A 24,229-nucleotide genomic window follows, 5' to 3' on the forward strand; every position below is an offset into this window, starting at 1 on the left:
TGTGGTGAAGACACACCCACTTCCCAGCTACATAAGCACTTAAAAATGAACAAAAAATCCCAATACTGGAGTACTTCAACTCAAGAATGTGTATTCATCACCTGGAAACAACCAGACACCAAACTATGTAGATGATTAAAGTCTTGGCAATCTTGACTTATGTGGCAAATCAAAAAAATGTGCATATTAATAGTTTCAATGAAATATTCAAAGGGACATTTAGAAATTTGAAAGGGAAGTTGTTATTCAAGTTTTGAGTTTCTCACACCCTTGCCCCACATCTAGAAATATCTATACAGTCTTGAGTACTTAAATGCAAATACATCAGCACATATAGCAAATGTACCTCTGGATGAATCTTAGGTGAGAACACATTCATTTTAACTCAGAGAACAAGGTGAGATAAGATACCCATCATATACTCACTCCTTTACTATCATGGTTGTGAAATACTTTGTTGAATTTTTCTAACTCTGATTTTGTATTGCATTGGTAGAATGAGCTGTATAACTCAAGAAAATTTAAATAGCAGCAGGAAAGTCTTATATCATATGAAGTCATAAAAACATTTGCATGGTAAGACCTACAAACTTCCCACTAATTGATTACTTTGAATGGCTAATCTGTGCAGCTCCCATACTATTTATTCAAAGGTTGTGATCCTGAAGTTAAAAGCACGGCCATAGACCGCTTTCCCCAATCAGAGATATCCCCAGTATGGTTCTCAAACACAAATACCTGGTTGTGTGTGATATCTGAATCAGTCCCAGGCAATCAATCCACTGCATTAAAAACCATGAAACTGTTGTGTTCCAGCATAGCCTCAGTAAAAACAAACTGGTAAAGCCTGGCTTATAGATCAGTGTTTGGACAATTACATTAATCTGAAGAGCAAGAAAATTCTGCAGCTAGATAATCTCAAGCCTTCAAGTTTAACATCAGCTGCCAAACACTCAACACTTTTGAAACAATTGGTCACATTTACGAGTCTAAACAAGGCATTAGGAACTCAACTTCAACAATTTGCTCTTCACCTAATATTCACTGGTATGTGTATCATCTAGATTAGCCATTGAAAATGTTAAGCTGTATGAAATGATACTGGAATCATCACATTGAAAATTTGAAATTTTCCAAATGGAAGTGATTCTAAGGCAGAAGAACACGACAGCTGCTTAAATTAAATACGTAAAACTAATACCTGTTGTGACACAACATTAAACCTCATTTTGTTTTTAATGTGATTTGCTTTCTTTGAAAACTTGAGCACATTTCAAAAAGAAATAGAAAAAGAAACAGAAAAAGAAATATCTGCATTTGTGCAAGATGCTGCCTCACCATACCAATCCCCAGCTGGAGAGCTATGTTTAAACACAGAATAAGAACACTCAGCTTTCAGGACCATGAACATTACACACTGTTTGTCTGAACAAACAGGAAGGACAAATCAAGGTGAAAACCACCCAGAAACATGGTGTATTTCCTTAATTCAAAAGGGACATAGAAATTAGATTCATGTTCATAGAATGCAGTGTTTTTACTAGAACGAAAGTAGTCAAACAATGATATGTAGTATTAAACATTTTTAACAGGCTTTAGTAAGATTATTTGGAAGACTGTAAGAAAAACTAAGCTTGCAATCAAAATAGAGCCAGCAGAAATTGCAATTCTCAAAAAAAAGTAAAAATTTGGAATAGTTAATAATTTTCCTCATACATGAAGTTTAAATCAAAAAAGTGGATATACAAAACATTATTTCTGTCCTTGGGTTTTGTTCACAGATATGCCTGCAGCATGTTTTTTGGGTAAAAACACTTGCATAGAAGTTTAGAAATATATTTTCAGCTTTGTACCCTATAACCGGGGCTTTTTTTTTTTTTACTTTAGGTCAGGGAATAAAAGAGACTATTCACATCATCTGACTTCCTGAAATGCAATGTAAGTGCCTAAAGTGGAATCCCAGGGGCTGCATAAGGTCAGTGGTGGCAGGTATGTTCTTCTAGAGAATTAGATTATCTAAATAAGGAACCTAGATTCTCTCTAAGGAGAGAGAAATAGGCCCCTCAATTAAATGCTTAACTTGTAGGGTGCCAATACTTGACAAGATTTCTAACTGTCCCTTTAATGATCCAAGTGCAAGGCAACAACCCTTCCCTATATGAAGTACAATGGTGGAAACAGGATGGCTGAACTTAAAATTACACCTACAGGTTTTATGTTTATGAAAGAATAGTATTTGATGCAGTTTGTATTAGCTTAAAATCCTGAGAAAGGCAGAAAAGCTTTTAACAGTGACGCTCATAAGAAAAACTTGGCTATATGCTTAATTTGCTCACGTTCAAATCAGTGTTGCCATGATGTTCAATTATTTTTTAGTTAAAACCAAAACAAACTGCTGGACTTTTAAAAAATCCTAAGAGATGTCTTTCATAACTTCTGCAAGCAAAAGCAGCTCTGCTGGAACTAATGTGGCCATTGTGAACTCAACTTCATATTGGGTAGGTTTCAATTTTATCTAAAAAGTACAGAAAATGTGCTTTCATCCCTACAAGCAATACTTATAATAGTTTACTCAGTTATCAGTAATGACATTCATTGTCACTGGTATATTAGTTTAATGTCAAGAAATGTTTTTTTCATCAGAACTAATGCCAGCTCTATTCTGGGGCTCACCCAGCAATGCAAACACCAAAGAAGTTTGATGGAAGCGCAAAGCTTCAAATTTGCATACAATACCCTTGTGGTTTATCATGTTTGCATGAGGTATGTGTTTTTTAGAAAATGGATGAGCAGATAATGTGCTGAATGCTATCTGGACTTTGCAAAAATATATAGCATTTTTAAAAAGTGGTAGCTGAATGCTGAAGATTACGCAAAGTCCCTGAGAGCACTGGCTTTTTTAAGCCAGTTTTTAAATTGCCAATTTTGAGCTAGCTGAAGTTTGGAATAGAGTTGTTTTGTCCCCTCCCCTACAAAATTACTACTGCAGTTAGCTCAAAGAGAAAGGAATTTTGCTGGACTGTGAATGATGCAGTATGTATCCAACACGCACGCTAAGATGTGTTTGCTCTATGGAAGCTTGGAAGAGATAGGTAACTTCTACATGCATGTAAATGCTTTTGTGCTAGACTTTCCAAACAGCAAAAAATTGAATTTGTACTATTTTTTTGGTATTTTCTGAAATTGCTACTGTATCTTTAAGAACTCTCAATCTAAATACCACAGCCTTTTATGGAAGGAGACAAGCACAGTACAAATCAGCAAGATGGGTGTTTGACAGCATTGCAATTGCCAACAAGTCCTGATGAAAAGAAGCACGAGCTCTAAGCCCCATTTAACTTTTTCATTATGACTTGCAAAATGTAACAGTCATCACAAGGAATTAATCATATAACAATAGTGTACTAACTGAAAAATAAGAACATGACAGTGTAGCAAAATAATTTATGGAAACATATAGTGTTTCCACAATAGCAGTAGATAACACTGCAACCCTTCAAAGAGGTTTATTTTTATTGTGTTCTGCAACTATGACTTTATACATGTCAGGGAGATTTAAGCATAGACAGACAACAGCATAAATATAGCCAAACAGGCCTATTTAATTGGTAGTCGGGTGCTCATAGGTGTAACCAACAATCAAGAATGCCCAACTTCTCACTTTGACATTATGCCTTAAAAAAATCTGCCAACCCCTACACACAAACATTAAGATATTATAAAATTAAATTGCAAGGATTTCATTCCTAGCTTATTACGCACAAATTATTTAGACCATAGCCTAAACACAGAAGACGCTTGTTTAGACATAAAATGAGTTCATCAATATTCAAAAACTGCTGTAGAAGCTTCTGAAAGTTCAAAGTATTGGTCACATGGACCTGTAAGGCATACTGGATGAGCAAATACGTTCACAACCTGTGTGTTTAGCCATGTATGAATTCTGGTGTATATGCTACAGCAGTTGCAATGTGTGATGGCATTAATATTTTTAAATCTGTTCCTTAGCTTAACATCTTCAGGACAGATTTCAGTATTTACTTTCTACTATTTTTGCTGCCCTGCACTGCAAAGCATTATCTATCTGTAATCTGTTTTCCTTAATAGAACACAATTCCTGAAGAATACCGCATTTTCCCCCCCATCTTTCTACCCACACAAAAGGTAATTCAACTATGATATTCCAGATAGCAAGGCTATTTAATGGAATCTGTCCTGACAATATCAGGTCCAAATGTGTGTTTCAGCAAAACTTTGGCACATGCAAAAATCAGGTAAGCTTCAAAAACACTGCAAGTATCAAGTGCACCTGAATAGTGTCAGGACATGGCCTCCTGTGCCAAATTCACCAGAAAAATGGCATGAAAACCCAGAACTCTAAAGGAAAATCCGGCCTCAAGAAGCACCTTTGGCCACTACTTCAGCTGCATAAGCATTAGATTGCCATTTATGCAAATTCAGCTCAAATGTAGTCACAATTATGACAAATGAAGGGCCTCTGCTAACAAGGATCAACTCAATTATTATAGGCAAGAATGGAAAAAATAACATTTTACCAAGAGATTACTGAGGGTGGAGTTGACTGACTTAAAGTCACGTGAGACGTCACTGGCAAAATTCAGAAGGTGAATCCAGATCTTTAGTTCTAAGATACATCCTTCCATTTAACACTTCTAAATCACAGGGCCTCCAGACAAAACAAAACATAAAAGGTGCTACCATGTGGAGGAAAAAATCTTGCTGACACACAAATATCAGCCTAGAATACCAGTAAAAGACGAACATGTCAAAGACTTGAAAACCATCTACAAAAGTAGGAAAACCTAAGTAGAAGGACAAAGCAAACAAAAAATACCCTGAGGCTGAAAGGGATTTTTAAAAATATGAGCATTACCATGGGCAGAAAATACTTGTTGGATTAAACATACTATGTTTTATTGCTTCATCAGTGCCTACAGCTTGCATGTTTTTTGACAATCAATATTCTTATTCAACTGTGAGAATCATATATTGCTGAACACACTCAACACGTGGGGATTAATTGCAATTTAAGACTAAAAATCATACCGAAACAATTTTCAAACCAAGTATCAGGACTGCAACAACTTTTTAGTTCTCATTTAAAATTAATGAAGTAAAAATGCTATGCAAGACCATGAACACAGCAGGTATACCATCCTTACCTGCAAAGGAAGGAGAGTATTACTGTTGGTGTCAGTTCGGAAAACATTATCTTCAATCCACGATTTTGGTGTCAGTGATGGAGTAGAGCGAGTAAATTTAGGAGGAGCTATGACATTACCAGAAAAGGGCTTCTTCAAAGGAGAGATCTGGTTCATAGTTCCTGGAATTCCCATGGTTCCAGTTCTACGATGGTCTCTGCCATGCATTCCTCCCCAGGATATATTTCCTGTGCTCCAGCCGCTGCTCTGATTGCTCCAGGGTGACTGCTTCAGAAGAGGCTAAAAAAGAAAGATTCATTTCTATTATTCTGAAAATACTTGAAATTATTTTCTACTTAAAAAAAACCCAACCCCAAAACAACCAACCACCAAGTAAGCAATGCACAGAGATTTCTATAAACCACTCTTCTGATAACATGTAAATTAGTTACTGAAGCAAGGAAGAAAACACAGCTTCATTAAAAAAAAAAAAGTCATTCCTACTCCCCCATGTGTCTTCCCAAAAAATGCTGAAGTACTTGTGCAGGCAATTTTGATTATAATTTTTATCATTATTATCATTTTAGCAACTGGTAGCATTTTTAAAGCTATGCAGAAGAAAAATTTCAGGGTGTAAAACCAACTTTCAAAAAACCCTGAAACCCGCTTTTGTCATACATTACTTGTTATTATATGATGAAAGAATAGAAGAAGAATTTTCAAATATATAAATTAAAAATTTTTATTAAAATAGTATTTGTTTCTACTCAATGAGTAGTAGTATTTCACTACAGTGAGTAGAAATTTGAAAATTAAAATTCAATTGGCAGATTTAATTCACCCCACTCCAGTATTTTGAATATCATTGTCTCAGTATTACCATATAAGAGCAAAAAGAGCACTGACTACTGTACAGAGAATCTGTTTGAAGGAGCTATCTGAACATTTCCATTAAAATGCATTATTCTGAAGCCACTGCTCAAATGTTTCTGGAGTAATGAATGGAATAATTTCTGGAGTAATGAATCTGTGGATTCAACAGAGTGTACTCTAGAATTTTTTTGATAATTTCTTCTCCTACCCAGATCCAGTGTACCTTACAGCTTCCTAAATGCACTTTTAAGTGCACTATATTCTCTGATATGAAATGGAAGCAGTTTTTAGAAAGACAATTTTTAAAGGATCAAGTTTTTATTTGTAAGATAAAACTTCTGCTAAAAAGTGACCTATAGTGGTTGTCATATTACCAAGAGGTGGATCCACTGAGCATGACTGACAGTGAAGAACTGTATTTATCTTTAGTAGTCTCAAATCTGACTGTTCTTGGAAACGCTTTTCCTCAAACATAGAAATGCAGTGGGGGTGTGTGTCATGATTCTAAATTCAGTTCTGTGAAGTGAAAACACAGTACTTTTATCTCTAAGTTTAGCTGCAAGCAACCCTCGACCTGCATTCTAATAACTTAAAAATTTAAAGCACGTCAATATGTTATGTATCAGGTAAAAGAGAACTTTCTGAAGACAGAAAGATAAAATTGTAACAACACCTCCACCACCCTCACCCCCAGAAAACAAACCAAAAAAACCACTAAAGCCATTCTTGGTCAAGTGATCAGGAAAACATCCTATTCTATATAATTATAGATAATTACGTTGTAAAACTTGAATACTCGCGTTGGAATTTTGGGAGAGGCAGGCACTCTATTGTGAAACAAACCTTCAGAGATAATGCCAAATGTTAACAAGCCTCTAATACTGCCAGCTATGCTGTCATGGCACTGTTTAAGTATACCCACAACTTGTAAGTGAGAGAAAATTCCTGTACACCTCACTGTTGGAGAATTGCTTGGAATTTGTTTGAAGAAGGTTATTATAAATGTTAAGGACAACCAGCTCCTAATCATAATGCATCGTAATGAATTCTTCAACAGGCACACAATGTGAGATTCCAGTTCTGATACAAATGGATCTCTACTGATTAAATCTAACTGGATTCAATACTAGAATGAAAAAAAAAATTAAGATGAGGCCTATGGAACTTTACCCTTTCATAAATAAGCAAATTATTGAAGTAAAATGGGCTTCTAATGCAACAGCTGGTAATATTAACACGGATTTGCTTCTCACTGATTTCTTATAATATTCTGTTCTAGGAAGAAATGTTAAAGGGATTGTTAAACTCCTCGAATAAAATCGGATTAAAACCGGCTACAGAACTTGAAACACTGCGCTGTCCTCAGATCCACATTCAAGCAATGTCAGTCAAAAGCCCTGAAAAGGCAGCACGGTGTCACCTTTCGCATCTGACCCTCCTCTGGGCGACCTGCGCCCGTGCGCCCGAGGGCCGGCCCGCGGCTGGGGAAGGGGCTGCCCGGGGGGGCGGCGCCGGCCGGAGCTGTCAGACTCATTGTTCCGGGGACACCGCGCCCGCCAAGGGCGACTCGGGGGGACAAGGGGGGCGTTTTCACGGCAGAACTCCCAGACACCAACAGCAGCGATTAAGCTTTTTTTTTTTTTTTTTAAGCGCAAACCCTCTTTTCTCGTCCCGAATAAAACCCCGGCGTCCCTCAGGAGGCGACGGCGCTCAAGGAGGGCAAGAAGAGCCACCCCGGCACCTGCCACCCGGAACGGGCGGGGAGAGCGGCCGGCAGTGGGGCGGCTGCTGTCCACAGACCCCTCCGGGCCGACCCCTCCGGCCGCCCGGCGCCGCACCGGGCGGGGGGCGCAGGTGCCCTCCCTCCCGCCGGGCCGGCCCCGCCCTGCCGCCGCGGTCCCGCCGGGCTGTCACCGCCGCGCAGCCTCGCCCGGCGACGGCGAGAGCGAAGCTGCCCGGCCCCCGCAGCCGGCCGACCGAGGGCAGCGGAGCCTCCGTCCCTTCGCCGCGTCCCCCTTCCCCGCCCCGGCGCTCCCCGCCGCGGCCGCCGCCCGGTACCTGGTGGTGGTTGTAGGAGTTTCTCTGCTGCAGGAAGGCGGCGGCGGCGGCCGCCGCCTGGTGTTGGTGCTGGAGCTGGGGGCTCACAGGGGATCTCCGGTTCTGCTGTTGCTGCTGCTGCTGCTGCTGAGGTAAATTCATCTGCGGCGGCGGCGGGGGGGCGGCGGCCGAGAAGGGGCTGCTGAAGGGCCCGGCGCAGGGGTTGTGAGGAGACACCGGCGAGAAGCTCTGGAAGAAAGCGGGGTTGATCGATGACGGGATCCCCGGGTAGAAGCTGGTCTCGGACTCCGGGCTCGGGGGTGGCATCGCGCTGATTTGCCCGCCGCCGCCGCTGGAGACCGGAGGCTGCTGCGTCTGCTGGGGAGGCGGCGACGAGGTCTGCACCGACCAGGGGGTGCCGAAGCCGGGCAGCGGCGGAGGAGGAGGGGAAGCCGCCGAGGAGGAGCCGCCCCCGCTCTGGTGATGGGGGCTGGGGATCTCCGGGCTCTGCAGGCTGCTGAAGCCAGAGCCGAGCCCGCCGGGCAGGAGGTTCCCGGGGCTGCCCAGTAAGTGGCTGTTCGGGGGGGACTCCATGGGGGGCAGCTTGGCTCTCGCCTGCAGATGAGGAGACGAAGGCGGATTCACGCAGGAGGCGGCGGCCACCCCCACATTGGGGTCCGCGGACGCCGATCCCCCCGGGCAGGAAGGGGCGAGCCGCTCCAAACCCCCCCTGTCCGCGCCGCCCTGGTGCTCGGCGGGGCCGACGGGCCGGTGGTGCGAGTGATCCCCCGTCCGCGGCGGCTCCGGGGGCTGAGCGCTGAGGAGCTGGAGCTGCTGCTGTTGCCTGTGCTCCTGCTGCTGGTACTTGTCAGTGGGGTGGCTGAACTGCTGCTGCTGCTGCTGAGGGGGGTGGTGATGATAGTCTGGGGGGTGGTGGTTATTCAGGGGGTGGCTGCTGCCGAGCTGGGCTGGGCTGCTGAGCTGCTGCTTAAACTCTTTCCTCTTCTGGCTCAGCTGAGGAGGCGGCGGCTGTGGTTGCTGCGCTTGCTGCTTGTTTAAATCCTGGTGGGGGCTGAGACAGGGTTTAAAGTCAGAGGAGGGGTGGCCGAGAGGGGGGTGTCCCGACGCGGGGCTGCTGCCCAGCCTCTCGCAGCCTGGCTGCTGCTGCTGTGTCACCCCCAGGAGCAGCTCATCCTGCATGTTTTGATGATGCGCAGCAGCGACGGCTGAGGGGAAACAGGGAGGGCAGCGGCGACCCGGCTGCCGGACGAACCGGCTACAGCGGGCGGCCAGGGGCAGGAGGAATGAGGCGAGGCGGCTGCGGCCGCTCCGGGGAGGGGAAGGACCCGGCGGTGGGCAGGGGCTGAGGTGGCCGTCTGCGGGAGCTCCCCTGACACCGGCTCGGCGCAGAGGTGAACCCCCACCTCGGCACACTAAAGAGACAAAGATAATTAATAATCTTTGTGGCGAAGTGCTGGGGGGCGGGGGTAGAGTTTAAACACCCGCCTATCTCAAACCACTATGTAAGTCCCAAAACAGCTTATTTATAGAATAAAGCTCTCTTCTTTCCCATCAACGCCACTGTACTGCTTTAAAAATATTGCAGCTTTTTGATACAAGCCCATTTTTATCGGAGGTTTCTCCTTCCTTTTCGTTTACTGGGACCCCCGGTAAGGCGGCCCTTCCCGCCTGCAGTCGCACCCACAGGGATCCACTAGATCAGGAATTCGCCCGGACAGGTCACTGCCCCCGGACAGAAACTCCTCCGTCCGACCCCCCCCAGCCGCCACACCGCAACGCAGGGGGACAGCGGGGCATTCCCGGGCCTGGCACTGGCGGGGAGGGAAGGAGGGGAGGCCGCCGGTACCTCCACAGGGCAGGCGACCCGGTCTCCTCAGCGAGGCTCCTGCCGCCCCCCGGCCGCCCCCGCCCCGCTGCCGGCTCCGAGCCGCCGCGGCGCCCTTAAGAGCGCCGGAACATCCGTCACACTGACGTCACGGGCACCGCCCCAGCCCGGCGGACCCTGGTAATGAGCCTGCGGGCCTGCCCCGCCATGAATAATGCATCAGGCCGGGGGCCCGCCCCCCTGGCGCCGACGGACCGGGTGGGTGCTACCACTTCAGCCAGAGGGAGGTGCCAGCCGTGTGGGCCGCTTGGGCAAGGAAGGTTCTCGTCGGGCTTTGGCGACCTTTCTATCATGAAGCGAGAAACACCTGAAATAAAGAGATTTTATTTCGTTTTGCAGCAGCGGCTGCGATCGGCTTTTATCCCAACAGACTGGGCAGGGGCAGGCGTGACGCCGCTTTCTCCTGCCGCCCGTGATCCCGTCAGGCGCTCACTGGGGGCGGGGTCAAGGGGATCGCCCCGCCCCTTCGCCTCGCGCGCCGCTCATTTGCATTGACGCACGACCGCGCGCCACGGGCGGGGCGGGGCGGGGGGTGGAGCGCGAGCGCGGCGGCACGAGACGGGCCGGGTGTCAAAGCCCCGCCCAGCCCTGGGCCGGCTCCGCCCCCCCCCGAGCGCGGGTGCTGGGTGCGCCGTGTGCCCCTGTGGGATCGGGGTGCGGGATTGTCCCTGTCCCCGTGGGTTCGGCGTGCGCGGTGTGCCCGTGCCCCTGTAGGATCGGGGTGCGCCTGAGCCCGTGTCCCTGTGGCATCGGGGTGCGGGACTGTCCCTGTGCCGTGCGGTGCTGCAGCGTCCAGAGCTCCCGCGGAAACGGGGGCTCGTCCCCCTTTGCTCGCCCCACACACGGGGCCTGTCGCAAACCTTGTTTGTTGGGCACCTCAGCTCGCACGGGAGCTCGGGAGGAACCCGTGCTGGGGTGTGGTGGCACGGGGTGGTGGCTTCTGAGGTATTCCAGTATCAAAGGTGGGGTTTTACCCTTTCCATGCAGTGGAAGCACAGTTCTTGGCAGCTGCTCAATGCAAACAAATTAACAGTTTGGCACGTACAGATATAACGTTGATGTCAATGTATATGTCCCTGAAAAGACTAAAACCAGCGGCCTCTCTTTGTGCTCTGGGAAGGCTGTAGCTCAGCAGTGAGAGAATTCATACCGGGCTCTTGAATGTGTGAGTACTTGGGGAAAGTGTCATTATGTGCTTGACCTGTTGAACTTTTCTCTAGGCATCTGTCCATGCCTACTATCAGTGACTGGATAGCTTCATTCCTCCTGCCCCATGGACCTTTGGTCTGACCCAGTGTAACAATTATTTTTTCTTAAATCTGAATATATTTTCTATATACATATAAAACATCGAAGGGGAAAAATTGTTTACATATTTCCAGTCATCTCTGATGTGGTTGTGAACCTGTGTGGATATATATAGGAGAATCCATGCTATCTTGCAGGGTTAATATGTAAATGCATTTGCACCATTGAAGAATAATTGATATGTGTTTATCTTTGCTGTATTATGGCATAGCACTCCAGAATAACTTGTTATATTGTCATTTGTTTCAAGAACTTGGCAGTCTAATGAGGGCTAAAAAATCCAGAGTGCAGACCAAGGCCTTAGGGATGGTCGCATGCTGAGTAAATGTTGCAGGCCGAGGACTGGTTCCTCTCTGAAGAGTGAATTGCTTCACAGCACAGTTCTCATAAACATTAGTTTGGTGAGCTGCAGAACTGGTAGCATCTGGCTTCCCTTTGTGTTCCTGTCATACACCTGACATTGAGTTGTGTGCAAGCCTGAACAGAAGTTGTCCTGTACCTGGGGCGTTCTCAGGCAATGTCTAACAACACTGGAAACAGTGCTGCACTGCACTCTCCTATAACCAGCTGCCTATTTCTGCAAAGTGTGTAGGAACTCGTTCACTTGAGGGGATTTTCTTGTAAGCAGTCAGCTTCCCTGTCCCTCACCTTTAAATCAAGCCCGAATTCCAGCAATTCTTCCTTCAAAACAGCTGTCTTGGCATATGCAAGTGTTTTTTAAATGGATTGAAAGGAGCGTGCTCACATCCTTCACGACAGCTTATCTCTGGCATGGTAGCCACTCACCCCAATTGCGTGTGTTTGTTAAGTCAACTTTCACGGAATGAGGATCATCTATTTTTAACCACGTAAAAAGTAAGTGTCCACTCTGCATTAGCTGCCTAATGTTCCACAAACACAAGACAGGTGCTATCAAAGGATGATTCATCCCCTAACAAAGGTACTTTTAGAGAGAGAAACCCGATCTCTCTCTCTATTGATTATGAGGAAAGGTTTTGGCTGTCTTGCTGCAGAATGCAGTAGGTCTTTGGTGGTCTCTGGTCTTGTGGCACACACCTTGACTCTAATACAAGCAAGAACAGTTGTACTAAATCAAACCAAGCATCTTGCAGGCTCTTCTGCTTCAGATATGAAACTCCTTGTCATGTGCTGAGGCCACAAGTTCTGGCTTCTCCCCTGCCAAGTCAAGTTTCTTACCTGGCACCTTGGTGCCATCAGAAAGTGCTGAGGCCTGTCCTTGGCAGTTAGTTTTCTCTCTCCAGTCTCCAGTTTCTAGATTTTGGACAATTTGGCCTTTACGCCCTCTTGCATTAATGTTTTTCTCTCCCTTGTAATCCTTTGATTCCTTCCTGCTTTCTTTTATCCTAGCTTTTCTAGAGAAGGCTTGAGAGCTTTTTTTGGATTAGACTAGTTGGAAGGTAATATTGTCTGAAAATAAATGCCTAAACAAATGTATAAGAACAAGCTAGGCATGTGTTATGCTTCCTTCAGGTACCTCACCTATTTGCAACACAGGAACTCCTGAAATTTGCCTTTTCAGATCTTCGGGTGCACTGAGAGTCTTGGACTCAGTGTTCCCTGATGGTTACTGAAGAGACTGCCTGAAGAGGGGAGCATGCTGGCAGAGCCATGCCTCACCTGAGTGACTTGAAGAAGCAAGAGAGTCATGGAGCTGGGATGAGTTCCTTAGACTAGACAACAAACATTACAAATGCCAAGCCATATGCAATATCACTATACATAATATGTAAATTGAAAAAAACAGATGTTGCAAAGCAAGCTGTCAGTAGAGTAGAACCAAATATACATAAGTTATTGTTTTTGCAGCCATTAATCAACCTGCTTCTGTATATTCATTCCAACAAATGTGCCAGATGTTGACTTCACCTGGGAGGCCTGTGGTAGAGCTGGGGCTGACAGCTCTCCTGGATTTGTTGGTGCCTGAAAGACAACAGATCATATTGTCTGGTATTCTGCATCATGCAGTGGGTGTTAAATTTTGTGTGGTGAGTTTAACCAGCAATGCTATAATCGAATGGAAAGTATAAGGACAAATCACATTAACCTATGTAAAATAACTGTAACTGCATAAAGACAAAATAAACTGTAAGGGTTATGGAGCAGCTCCTCTGGCTGCCATTTGGGTGACATGAAAGGGATCATCAAGGTAGTGGTTATCATCTCTTCTAGAAATTGCCATGCATAGCTTAAGTTCTTTCCTTTTATAAACCCAGGAGAATTGCATCTTCTATTGGCCAATGTTAGGAACAGGATATTATTGGATGAGAAAGGATTTTGGCTCACTGTTCTTTTTTTTTGGTTGAACAATAAAACCTTTAGTGGTTATAAGAATGTGATTGTACTGAGATGCTGTGCACTTCAGAGTGGTCTGTGGGTTTAGCTCCTTTAAAAAGGTCTGTCTTCTTTTGTGGGATAGGATCCACACTTTGTAATGCTCAGATATCACTTAACAATGTTACAGTTTTTGTGAACACACCATAAGTCATTAAACTTAGACATGGTATGTTGACTTGATATGTACACAGAGCTACTTCAGCACTCCCTTGTTTTGTAAATGGACACACACACTAGAATATCAGGAGCCTAATGCATACAAAACAAAATATCTCTGACCAGTGATAGAATCTGCTTTTTCTCTCCTATTAGATAGTTGGAAAATCACCATGCCTGTGATTTTGAATATGGGCTGCAATTAGATATGCACATTAGAAATATCTTTGCTTTCATTCCAATACTGAACACAGCTTTTTCGATTTTCTTTTTGCATGTTAAAGTTAAAAGTACAAATTAAAAGTGTTACAGATAGTATTGACTTCAAAAAATCTTTTGTGGATTGGCTTAGCATAGTAGAGACTCATTGCCTGCTTGTAATGCAACAAGTTGTTCTTTCCACAGCCCTCAATATTTATAGGCCTTTCACCATTTGCAATTATTTACTACTCCATTTGACCTCTTTTCCAAGGCTCTACAGCCACAACAAAAAAAAAAAAAAAAGAAAAGAAAAAGAAGAAAAAAAAGTCTGTTTCTTATTTTCTCTTGCTGTTTCACCATTCCTTCTTGTTTTGCATATCTACTTCTTTTCCTAGGGTCTTTGTTAGCCCTCTCTATTTAGGTAGCTGTCTGTCCTGCGGAGCTTGCAAGGGTTCTGCTGAAGATCTGCTCAGTCTTCCCTGGGATCAGGCTGTTTAGGGAAGCACACAGTCTGCTGGCCTGTGGCTGTGACATGTGCCTGCTTTGTTGCTCAGCCTAAACTGTGACATGGGCTTGCATGTGCATTCCAGGAACGGCACATTGTTCTAACTGGTAACAAAATAGACGATTCACATGCTTTTGCTAGAGCTGCTTCCTCTTAACCCTAAAGCTGACTTTTTGTTAATGACATTTTCCTCCCATGGAAACATGGTAAACAGTCTGGGACTGCAGGTTATTCATATAGAAAAGCAGATGATGAGGTTTGACATTTCACAGGAAAAAGAGGTCTGAAGATTTATAACAATGTGCTTCATTCACTGTTCTGTTCTTGATTTTTTTAAAACTCTGAAAATAATAGTAATGCACCCTTAGGAAGGAGGTAGGGAAGTCTTTTTCAGCAGTGAACAGACTGTTGAGTTACAGTAGCTTACCTTTTCTCCTGGTGCTTTTTCTCATAAAAAAAAATAAATTACCCAGCTGTAACAAAACTGGGTAAAAAACCCTTTCTTTCTAAGAAAGGGTTTTGAAATGAAATGAAATGCAAAAATGAAATTTCAACTGTGTGTTGAAATGAAATTAAAAGCAGTGGGAAAAATTAATACCAGTGATTGAAATAGTTGGCTTTGTTCTCTTATTTTCACCCTCATGTTATGTTTTTGTTTGTTTGTTTTTATGGTTAAAAATCTTAAAATTCACAGGAGATGGGCAGCTTTCTTGCTTTATTCAAAGTCTGACTTCCATCATGAAAGCCTGCTAAACTTGAAGGATCTAGGTTCTGGTCACAAGAATGCAAAGCAGTGATCTATTCTGTTTTTTCTCCTTTTTGCCCTGGAGTTTAACCAGCACACTAGACTAATATTCTCTTGCTTGCTAGTGGCAGTTTCTGATTCTTTTTTGTTTTGGATTTCTTTTGGTAGTGGAAGTCATTAGACTTTCTCCCAAGAGAATCAGTGCCAAAGTAAACAAACATCTTCATGAAAGGAAAATAATGTCTAGAGTATTCAGAATTCCATGTTTTACAGACAAGTATTTGTGGCAACCAACTAGTGAATTAAAGTGAATGAAATCCTATTTCTAGTTTGCTACTTTTTCTGTGCTAATTGAATGTGGCAATTTCTGCTAGCTTCTCAGCTCTGCATTTCAAGTACTGCGTGCTAGTTATAATTTAGGATGAAGAAAAATATGAGATGAAACTCAGTTTAGAAAAAGGCTTTTATTTTTTATTTTTTATTGTTGGGAATTGAATAGTGCATGTAAACCTCCAAGGAATTGCTGTTGTCTCTAAAATGTTCTGCATGTGGTTGGCAAGAACAACAAGGAGAGAGGAAAGTTCAGCTAAAAAATTCATAAAGGCTGTCTGGTGGAATGCATTACAGTCATCTGTATACCTCTGTGCTCTTATCCCTCTGAACTGATAATTTTTAGCTGAGATGAAACATTCTGATGAACAGGAGGCTGGCAGATTTGCAGCATAGATTGTTTGAGGGTTTAAATACTGTGACTATCTCAGCTTACTGTAAGTCTGTAGATATAATGTAAGCTGGAGTTGCTGAAAAGTGATAGAATGGCTCATGTGAACAGCCAAATAAACCTATGAAGAGCTTATTTTGTGTACTGCAGAATTCTGCACTCTTTCTCTATCTTTCTGCAGGATAGCAATAATTCACCAGTGGAGCAGAGACACTTCAAATTTGTTGACGATGAGACCATATCTAGTTCTTTGTTTAGGCAGTGGCTTTCACAAAGGCCACCAGTGCTAACTGGGAACTGCTGCCAACACCATCATATGTTTCTTGACAAATGCAAAGTGTTCAAAAAGTTGGCACTACAAAATAGAGATACTGTCAATCTTTGTTTAATTCTCAAAATGGCTTTTAAGCTTTTAAAGCTTGTGTTGTTGCTGGTGCACTTGCATATCAGATAACGTTTTTGACAGCCCTTATAATATGGCTGGTTAATTTGATCACATTACTAGAACAAAATTCTGTGAGTGCTAAGATTTCACTGCTGGTTTTTGCTGTGTGCTGTGAGCAGAAGAAGGGGTTTGTGCAGCAGTGTGTGCTACTGTAGCCAGAACACAGTATTTTCTTATCTCCTTTTCTATGCACTGTGCAGATGCAGCTGCCACTATTTACCAAACATGAAGGTGTTGTTCACAGCTCTGTGAGTAAGTTTGGGTTCTGCTTTACAGAATGCAGGAGACACCTCTACTAATTGCACAAATGTTCAGCCTATATTTATGTACCTGAATATTGTGGTGTAGGAGGCAAATTGAAATTTTAAGGTATTATTTCAGTGATCATTGACTAGGTCTCCAGAAGCTCATGGAACTGGATTGTGCTAGGAATAACTGTGTGGTGCTTCCAGTGATAGAATAATCTGTTCTGCAGGGTGAAATACTCTAGTGTGACTGCATGTAGAAGATGAGGTAGGAGACCCAAGGAAACTCTGGACAATTTTGGGCAAGGAGGCTTTGAAGTAGCATTCATTGAGTCCTCTAGGTAGCCCTGATCTCAGATGCAGCTGGAGGAAGCAAGTTTGTGTCTGTAGCTCCTAGGTCTGCCCCCCTGGAGGAGTGTACAGATCATGGAGCTACTGAAACAGAAGGAGTATATGTTTGTACCTCAGCAGTCAATTTAAAAAGTGCTTTCAGTTGCTACAAGAAAATTTGTTCAAGCTTACTTATTAAACTCAAAAAAGTAAGAGAGGAACAGGTTCCCCTTCTGAACCATAGCATCTGTGTTGTACAAAAACCAAAGGCAACCTGTCTAATTTATATGTAAAAATACATTCTCTTGTACTTGACCTTATTTTCTCTTTTAGTGTAAGATGGATGCTCACTGATTTTACACTACCACCCACTGTTTCAGTAAAATTATTTGCAACAGATTCTGCAAGAAATTTGCTGCTTTAATTAATATGGAATTATCTCAGAAATTGCCAGTGCAGACTCTTCAGATTTACCATAGAACTAAAATTAGTCAGTCTAGAGCTGAGGAAGCACAGATTAAAATTAAAAAATACATTAACCATATAATTGTGAGTAATTATGGTGATATATCCAGTAGTCAAGGTGGGGTCAACAGCTCTGGGCTGGCCACAGGGATATCAGAGTTTAGCTAGTCAGGAGGAGCCAGCCTGCTTGAGGGGTGAGATGATCTCTTTCCCATTTGCTGAGGGTATGCAGCATCTTTTAGGAAATGCTCCATCATTCATGGCTGGAATGATGAGACTTGTCCAGTGGTGAGGCTGTCCCTCTGGGAGGGAAAAGGGGAGGCCTGGATGCAGTGCAGAATTGAACTCAGGTCTGCCATACAGCAAATGAAGGCTCTCTCAACACTTGGCTGGTTTTAGTCACATCCCAGCTGCCTTCCCCACCCCTGGCTTTTTGTTTGTTTTTTAACCTACTAAGTTATATTAACATACTAAGTTATGAACAGTGCAGAGTGACTCTACTGAAGCTTTCACTTATTTTCCTGTGGGTCTCCCTCCTCCTTCTAAATATGCCTAGCTCTAACTGGGTCTCAGAAACAAGAAATCTTGAGTTCTCCCATCATAATTTACATGTCTGATCTGATGATGAATTGTAAATCAATGTTAAGCTTCATGACTTTTGAACGTTCATGCAATTATGATACAAAGACATTGAAAAGCAATATGCTAATTTTGCCCCATATATTTTGGTTACTAAAGGTCATATTATCCACATGATTATTTCTTAATGCTCATGTATAACATTGTTAATAATTGTAAAGAAGAGAAATCAAATAAAAAAATCTTTGCCAAGAAACTATGCAAAGCTAAATGTATTAGAATATTAATGTTAAAATATTTTAGAAGTCCATTAGCTATAAAAAAATAGTTGAAACCTAGAAAATGTAGGGAAAATATAATAATAAAATGAAATATATTAAAAAAGAAAACACACAGTTAAATGCCAGACAACCTTAATTTACTTCTATAATGAGAACCTGAGGGAAATGTGGAGTTAGATTTAGTTTGTTTCAGTAGATTTTTTTTTAACCCTTTATGCCCATATATAAAAGAATTATGATTGCTTGGATGTCTTAACCATCATCTCCTCTATTTTCATGTTTAGTTTTTGGTAAGTTTTATCTAACTGAGCAATGGAAGTGCTTTCTAACCACATAGCTACAAGGTGAAGGAACTAAGGAAAGAGCAGAATTGTTGCCTTCATCTTTTACACAGAGAGTAAAAAACCTACTGTAATTTTGCATTTATTCTCCCATTATGGCACTGAGAGCTCAGATCCATTTTTATGCAATGGCACAAAACAGTTTGCTGCTTTAGTATATCTTACAGAAGCTGAGGAACATCTATGCCACAAATCAATTGTACCCATGATATTAAGAGGGAAGATGACATAGATCTTTAAAAATTCCCAAACCTTGGCAGATGACCTTGGGTAATTGTGATATCATTTCGGGTCAGTGTGCTTTGATTGGTGGTCATTTAAAATGCATCATCCAAAGAACCTTTGTATTCACATTGTAATTTTTTTTTTTTGTGTTCATGCTTATACAGCCGGTTGTAGCCAAAGAGCAGAAAACCTCATAAAATTTCTACATTACGAAATCGAAGGGCTTTTCCTTTCTGTCCTTCCTCCCAAATAACATTTCATTTTTTCAACATTGAAAGGTCGTCTTTATTAGAGGAAATTTACCAGAGACTAGAGTGGTATAATTATGCCTTGTGGATGCTTTTTAATCTTGCATGAATGCCTGTAGAATTCAAGTGTCCACATGGGGAGTTATACCATCAGAACTATAGGGGTGTAATTATGCTGGTGAATTCTGTATTGAGACAAATGTTTTATGAAAAGGAATTTTATTTTGGCTCTTTACTTTTAAGCTTATTCATGTTCTGAACTAAAAGGAGGTGATCAAATCAATGAAAATAATGAAAATTCAATGGTTACCAAGGGCTGGGGAAATTGGAAAGTAATAAATATATAAATTTCCTCATAACACTCATGTGCCTTTTGGTTCTTATTCTCTTGCCAGTGTTTGAGTTTGTGAAGGGTTTAGTGAAAGGTTAATAAACAAGCCTTGTTCTTTGCTGAACCTCATAAACTAATATATGTAATAGCTAAACACTGGTAGAATATTAGAGATTCTTAGCTCCCATAAAAAGCAGCTGGGGCTTCAGGCAAATAGGACACTGGAGAATTGGTTGAATACGTTTTAGTCCCTGTAGGACCTCAGCAGTTAACACTGATCAAATCAGCCATTGAGTTACTATAGATGAATTTTCATATGTCCCAGTTAAATTTTAATTCCTAAATATGTGAATCCTAGGACAGTAGTCAAAATGTTCTCTACACAAGTAGCCCATTTACATGAAAATAACTTTTGGTAGGTCAGTAAGGGTGTAGTAACACTAATAATTATTTACAAAATGTTCTGAGTAAATTACAAGCATGTCTTAGTGTAATTGCTGCATAGACTTTAAGAGAAGAAGAGCTCAATCATTTTGGTGATGTAATCCAGTCCAGCCTTAGCACTGACCACAGAGCATTGCACTGTATGTCTTGCTTCAAGACCAAGGTGAACTTCATTAGAAAAATGTCTTGTTCATATTTAAAGAGTTCAGAGAACAAAGAGTCCATACCGACACTCACTGTGCCTGTGAAGTGTTTTATTTGTGGTCTGAATTTAGCTTTGACTTAACTTGTTCAATCTTTGCTGGGTTAAAAAAGCCTTTAGTGCTGGACAGTATTCAATGAAAATACTTAAAGGCTGGGATCAAGGCATCTCCACCCTTTTTAGTTGTTAAGCAAATCTCATTGAGGCACTTTAGTTTCTAACCGTAAGGCAAGATTTCTGTATCACCAGTTTTTCTTGTAGCTTCTTTCAAGTTTTCAGACATCTTTTCTAAGTAAGGACATCAGCCTTGTCAGCAGTGGTATTACTAATGAGAGAATTACAGCAAGAGCTGAACAAAAGCATGCTCTCCTTGCTGGTTTTGAAACATGGAGAAGATTTTGTTTTTCATATTTCTCATCACAAGCCTTTTATGAGAGACACTTTGTAAGGGCCTCCATTGAATAATATGCTTTTCAAGGCAAGCTTATTAGAAGGAGACAGCAAGGTGATACCTTGCTGTGATAACCAGAATATTTGGGTTTGCCCTGGGTAGTGTTGCACACATTGGTAGTGCTTCTCTCTTTCTTCATATTCCTTTTTTCCCTGCTATTATTTATTTTAGAGTTGAAAAAACAGCCTTCAGTCTTGTAAATGCTGTTTACTTTTTTTTTTTCAACATGTGTAACCAATATTTTCATAATTAATGAAGAATACATCTGTCATTTTAAGTGAAGCAGTTTACAAGGAAGCATGGCTGTGCCATTTTCTTTATTTCCTATTTTTCACCTGTAGAATTTCCAGGTTTTTCATCAAAGCATATCCCTGTATGTTCACCCAATATATTCACCCAAGGTAAATGAGTAGAATTAGCCCAAAAAAATCTTTCCTGCGAGCTGACTGTTGAAACATTGCAAATAGAAGATAAGTCTGGTTCTGGTTACCAGTAGAACTCTGTTATTTGTTATTAATTCATGCAGAATAGGTCTTTGCATGGTGTCATGATATGGTTTGATAAGTGTTCTAGAAGGATACAAGTATGTGGTTTTGCATTTTTACTGCATCACTCTGCAGCTGTTTCAGGCCTGCTGTGCAAGCACACTGAAACATAATATTTAAATATCTTTTTAGATAGCAATAGTTTCCAGTCCTGAACTGTTCTCTCCAGGGCAGGCAGTGTGCTACTCATAGTAGAGCCTTAGCTAGACTATCTGAGCAACTTTTTGGTGTTCTGAAAATAGCAAGATAAATTTTATTTTGGTTGCATGGATTTGTGGAAGGGGCAGAGCACTGCAGACATGCTTAGAAAAGGGAGCAAGGAAACCCATCAGCCTGAGGTCTGCTTGCAGAGTGACCCTGAGAAAGAGGTGATTGAAACTGTGAGCATGGAATCTGTCTCCTGCCATTCGCTTCCTACTGTGTTCAGTGAAACAGCATATAATAGATATGGTTTGTACATAAATAGGACTGCATTGAATAAATGCCCACCAATAGTTCAAGATGCAACGTACAAGACATCAAAAATCCACAAATTGTTTCTGTATTTACTGACCAAGTTTATAGAGGTATCTTAGAAAGCCCTCAGTGAAGGTGAATGGAGACAGAAGACAGTGATGAAATTTAACTAAAGCTACACAGCAAGTCTGTTTTTCTGTCTGGAGTTCTAACTGAAAATTATATATTTCTAGCATTACTGAGTGTTTTTGTTTGCTTTGTGTTTTCTAGTCAGAGCAAAATTTTGATAGTTAAGGAATAATATAGAAAAACCTGGGGTGGAAGGGAGCCCTGGAGATTATCTGCCCCAGGCTCTGGTTGAAAGCAGGACCCTAGATGAGATAATCTGGGGCCTGTCAAGGCCGATGAGTTCCTCACTTCTCTGGGTAACCTGCTCAAAGTTCAGTTGCTCTCACAGTGAAGTATTTCTTCTTTAATAGAAATGGGTTTCCCCTGAAGCAGCCTTGTGGCACTGGGCATCTTGCTGAAAAGAATCTCTGTCATCTTTGTAACAACAATATAAGTGTTAGAAAGTGGTGTTCAATCCTCAATTGTCTCTTCTTCATGCTGAACCAACACAATTATTTCAAGCTTTCTTCATCTGTCAAGGTCTCCAGTCTTCTGGTCAGCTTGACAGACCTCTGCTAGATTATCTCCAATTTTTTAGTATGTCTTTCTAGCTAGAAGAACCAAGACTGGACACGATACTCCAGGTGTGGCCTAGTAAGTGCTGAGGAGAATGGAACTGCCATGTCCTCTTGGTTTACTCGCTGCAGACATACTTAGGAAACCTACAACCCCATCTGCTTTCATTCCTGCAAGAGCACCAGGCTGGCTTGTGTTCCTCTTGTGATCTCTTTACTCTCAATAATACTATTTACTTTTTGACTACATATAATGAAAGCAAGGAACAGAAGTTCACAAAGCTTCTGGAAGAAAAGGGTTTTACCCTAAAGCCCAATGACTTCAGCCTTCTCAGTATGGGAGAGTTGGTTTTAGTTCTTTCCTTCTTTTGGAGAGCTGGACATGTGTTTCTCCCAACCCTAAGTTGTGCCTTCAGGAGGAGGCTGTAACAAGCCACAGCATATTCTGGAGTTCCTTCAAACTCACATATTGCCACAATATTTTTGTTTAATATACTTCTGATGTTTCTTAGACCAGGGACTACAGGTGTGGTACCTCCCTGGGGTTCATTTGTCCTTTTCTCATTTCTCTTCTCTTCTCTTCTCTTCTCTTCTCTTCTCTTCTCTTCTCTTCTCTTCTCTTCTCTTCTCTTCTCTTCTCTTCATTCACAAATGCAAAAGTCCAGAGAAATTCCCCAAAATTTGAAAATAAAATGTGTTTGCCCAGCTCCAGTGTGATCCTTATGACATAGAAGGTCTTTATGTTTGGTTTCTTTCCTTTGATGTGAGTGAACTTGCCTGGAGTAAAGTGATTAGTCATGACTTGAATGGCTCCATCTTGGTGGTGTTGGTGAGTAAGTGGAGCTACCCAAATTTAATTTTTTTTTAGAAAGGTACTTACCTTAATGCTTTGAGTACTAAAAATGGTGGAACTGGGGCCTTTTTATTCTCTTTTGTAGCTCATATAACTTCATCTATACAATATAGTAACTTGTGGGACAAGGAATCTGTTTTGTTTTAGAGGAGTCAGGAAACATCTAAAAGTATTTTCAAGTACCACAGATTTTTAACAAAAGCAGCTTGGGTATAATGTTTGATATACTGGGTAATAAAACCTGGATCAATATTCATTGCTACTCTTATTTGATTTTGCAATCCAAGTACCAGAATAAAAAAAAAGTCTACCAAAAACAAACCAACCAAAAAAAACCCCAACAAAAACAGCCATCAAACAAAACCACTGGCATTTTACTTGCACAATACAAATTGTTCAGTTGAGTTCTCCATGATATATTTTACTTGCAGATTTCAAAGGATGAAAAACAATGATAACTTTAATTAATATATTAAAGGGGAGAAATATTTCCATATTACCTTTTAAAGATATTTTCAATCCCTGAGAAATTTAAAATGAGGATAATTAATTTGGAATTTTAGTGTACCATGAAAATGGCACACATTTTGTGTCCATTACACTAACAGCAAAGCAGACTTTAGACTGGTGGGCATTTAGTACAGGTACATGGACAGATTCTGATGCAATGGAGAGGATCACTTTCTAGGATTTGTTCACAATGTCTGCAGAAAAGATGTATTGCCATCAGTAAATTCAGAATGAGAACTACTTCTAAACAACACTAGGAATAATGTAATCTCAGGAAAATCTCAAGGATATTGTAATATGGAAATATCTGCATCAAGCATGAAATAAATCTGTGTTGGACTTTGTGATGCACCAAGCAGTGTTGGCTGTGGATAGCCAAAAACTCTCAGATACTGCAGTATCTCTACTTTGTGGAAACAAAGGTTTTGCACCAGGCAGAATGATGTGAAACATAAAATCGACCAGTTCATCAGAACAATTTGTTTCCCTAACCAAGTGCTAAAAGGAGAAGCTTTAATAGAAAGTGTGACTTCTCAAGGAAATCCTGCTGGGTATTCTAAAGGCTATGCTTTAATGAGCAGATGAGTAAGTTACCTTGGAGAGGAAAGCTAGCCTAGTAAAGAAGG

General features: G+C 41.8%; 1 protein-coding gene and 1 long non-coding RNA gene across 4 annotated transcripts in view; one reads left to right on the forward strand and one right to left on the reverse strand.

Moving 5' to 3' along the window:
• CPEB2 (cytoplasmic polyadenylation element binding protein 2) overlaps window positions 1-9,889 on the reverse strand; it is a 51,398-nt gene extending 41,509 nt beyond the window's left edge. For 2 of the 3 annotated variants that reach the window (XM_054632794.2, XM_077177697.1), the window contains exons 1-2: window positions 8,094-9,889; window positions 5,184-5,462 (exon numbers count right to left, since the gene is read on the reverse strand). In XM_054632794.2, coding sequence (XP_054488769.1) covers window positions 5,184-5,462; window positions 8,094-9,272 — 1,458 coding nt within the window. In that variant the 5' untranslated portion in view covers window positions 9,273-9,889. The remainder of the gene's footprint in view (window positions 1-5,183; window positions 5,463-8,093) is intronic. The other variant, XM_054632793.2, reaches the window with a different exon arrangement.
• The window catches only part of LOC143693984 (uncharacterized), a 130,833-nt gene continuing 115,115 nt past the window's right edge, over window positions 8,512-24,229 (forward strand). The window contains exon 1 of the long non-coding RNA XR_013182156.1: window positions 8,512-8,638. This is a non-coding gene — a long non-coding RNA (uncharacterized LOC143693984). The remainder of the gene's footprint in view (window positions 8,639-24,229) is intronic.

The sequence above is a fragment of the Agelaius phoeniceus genome, chromosome 4 (genome assembly GCF_051311805.1).
Source record: "Agelaius phoeniceus isolate bAgePho1 chromosome 4, bAgePho1.hap1, whole genome shotgun sequence".
NCBI lineage: Eukaryota > Metazoa > Chordata > Aves > Passeriformes > Icteridae > Agelaius > Agelaius phoeniceus.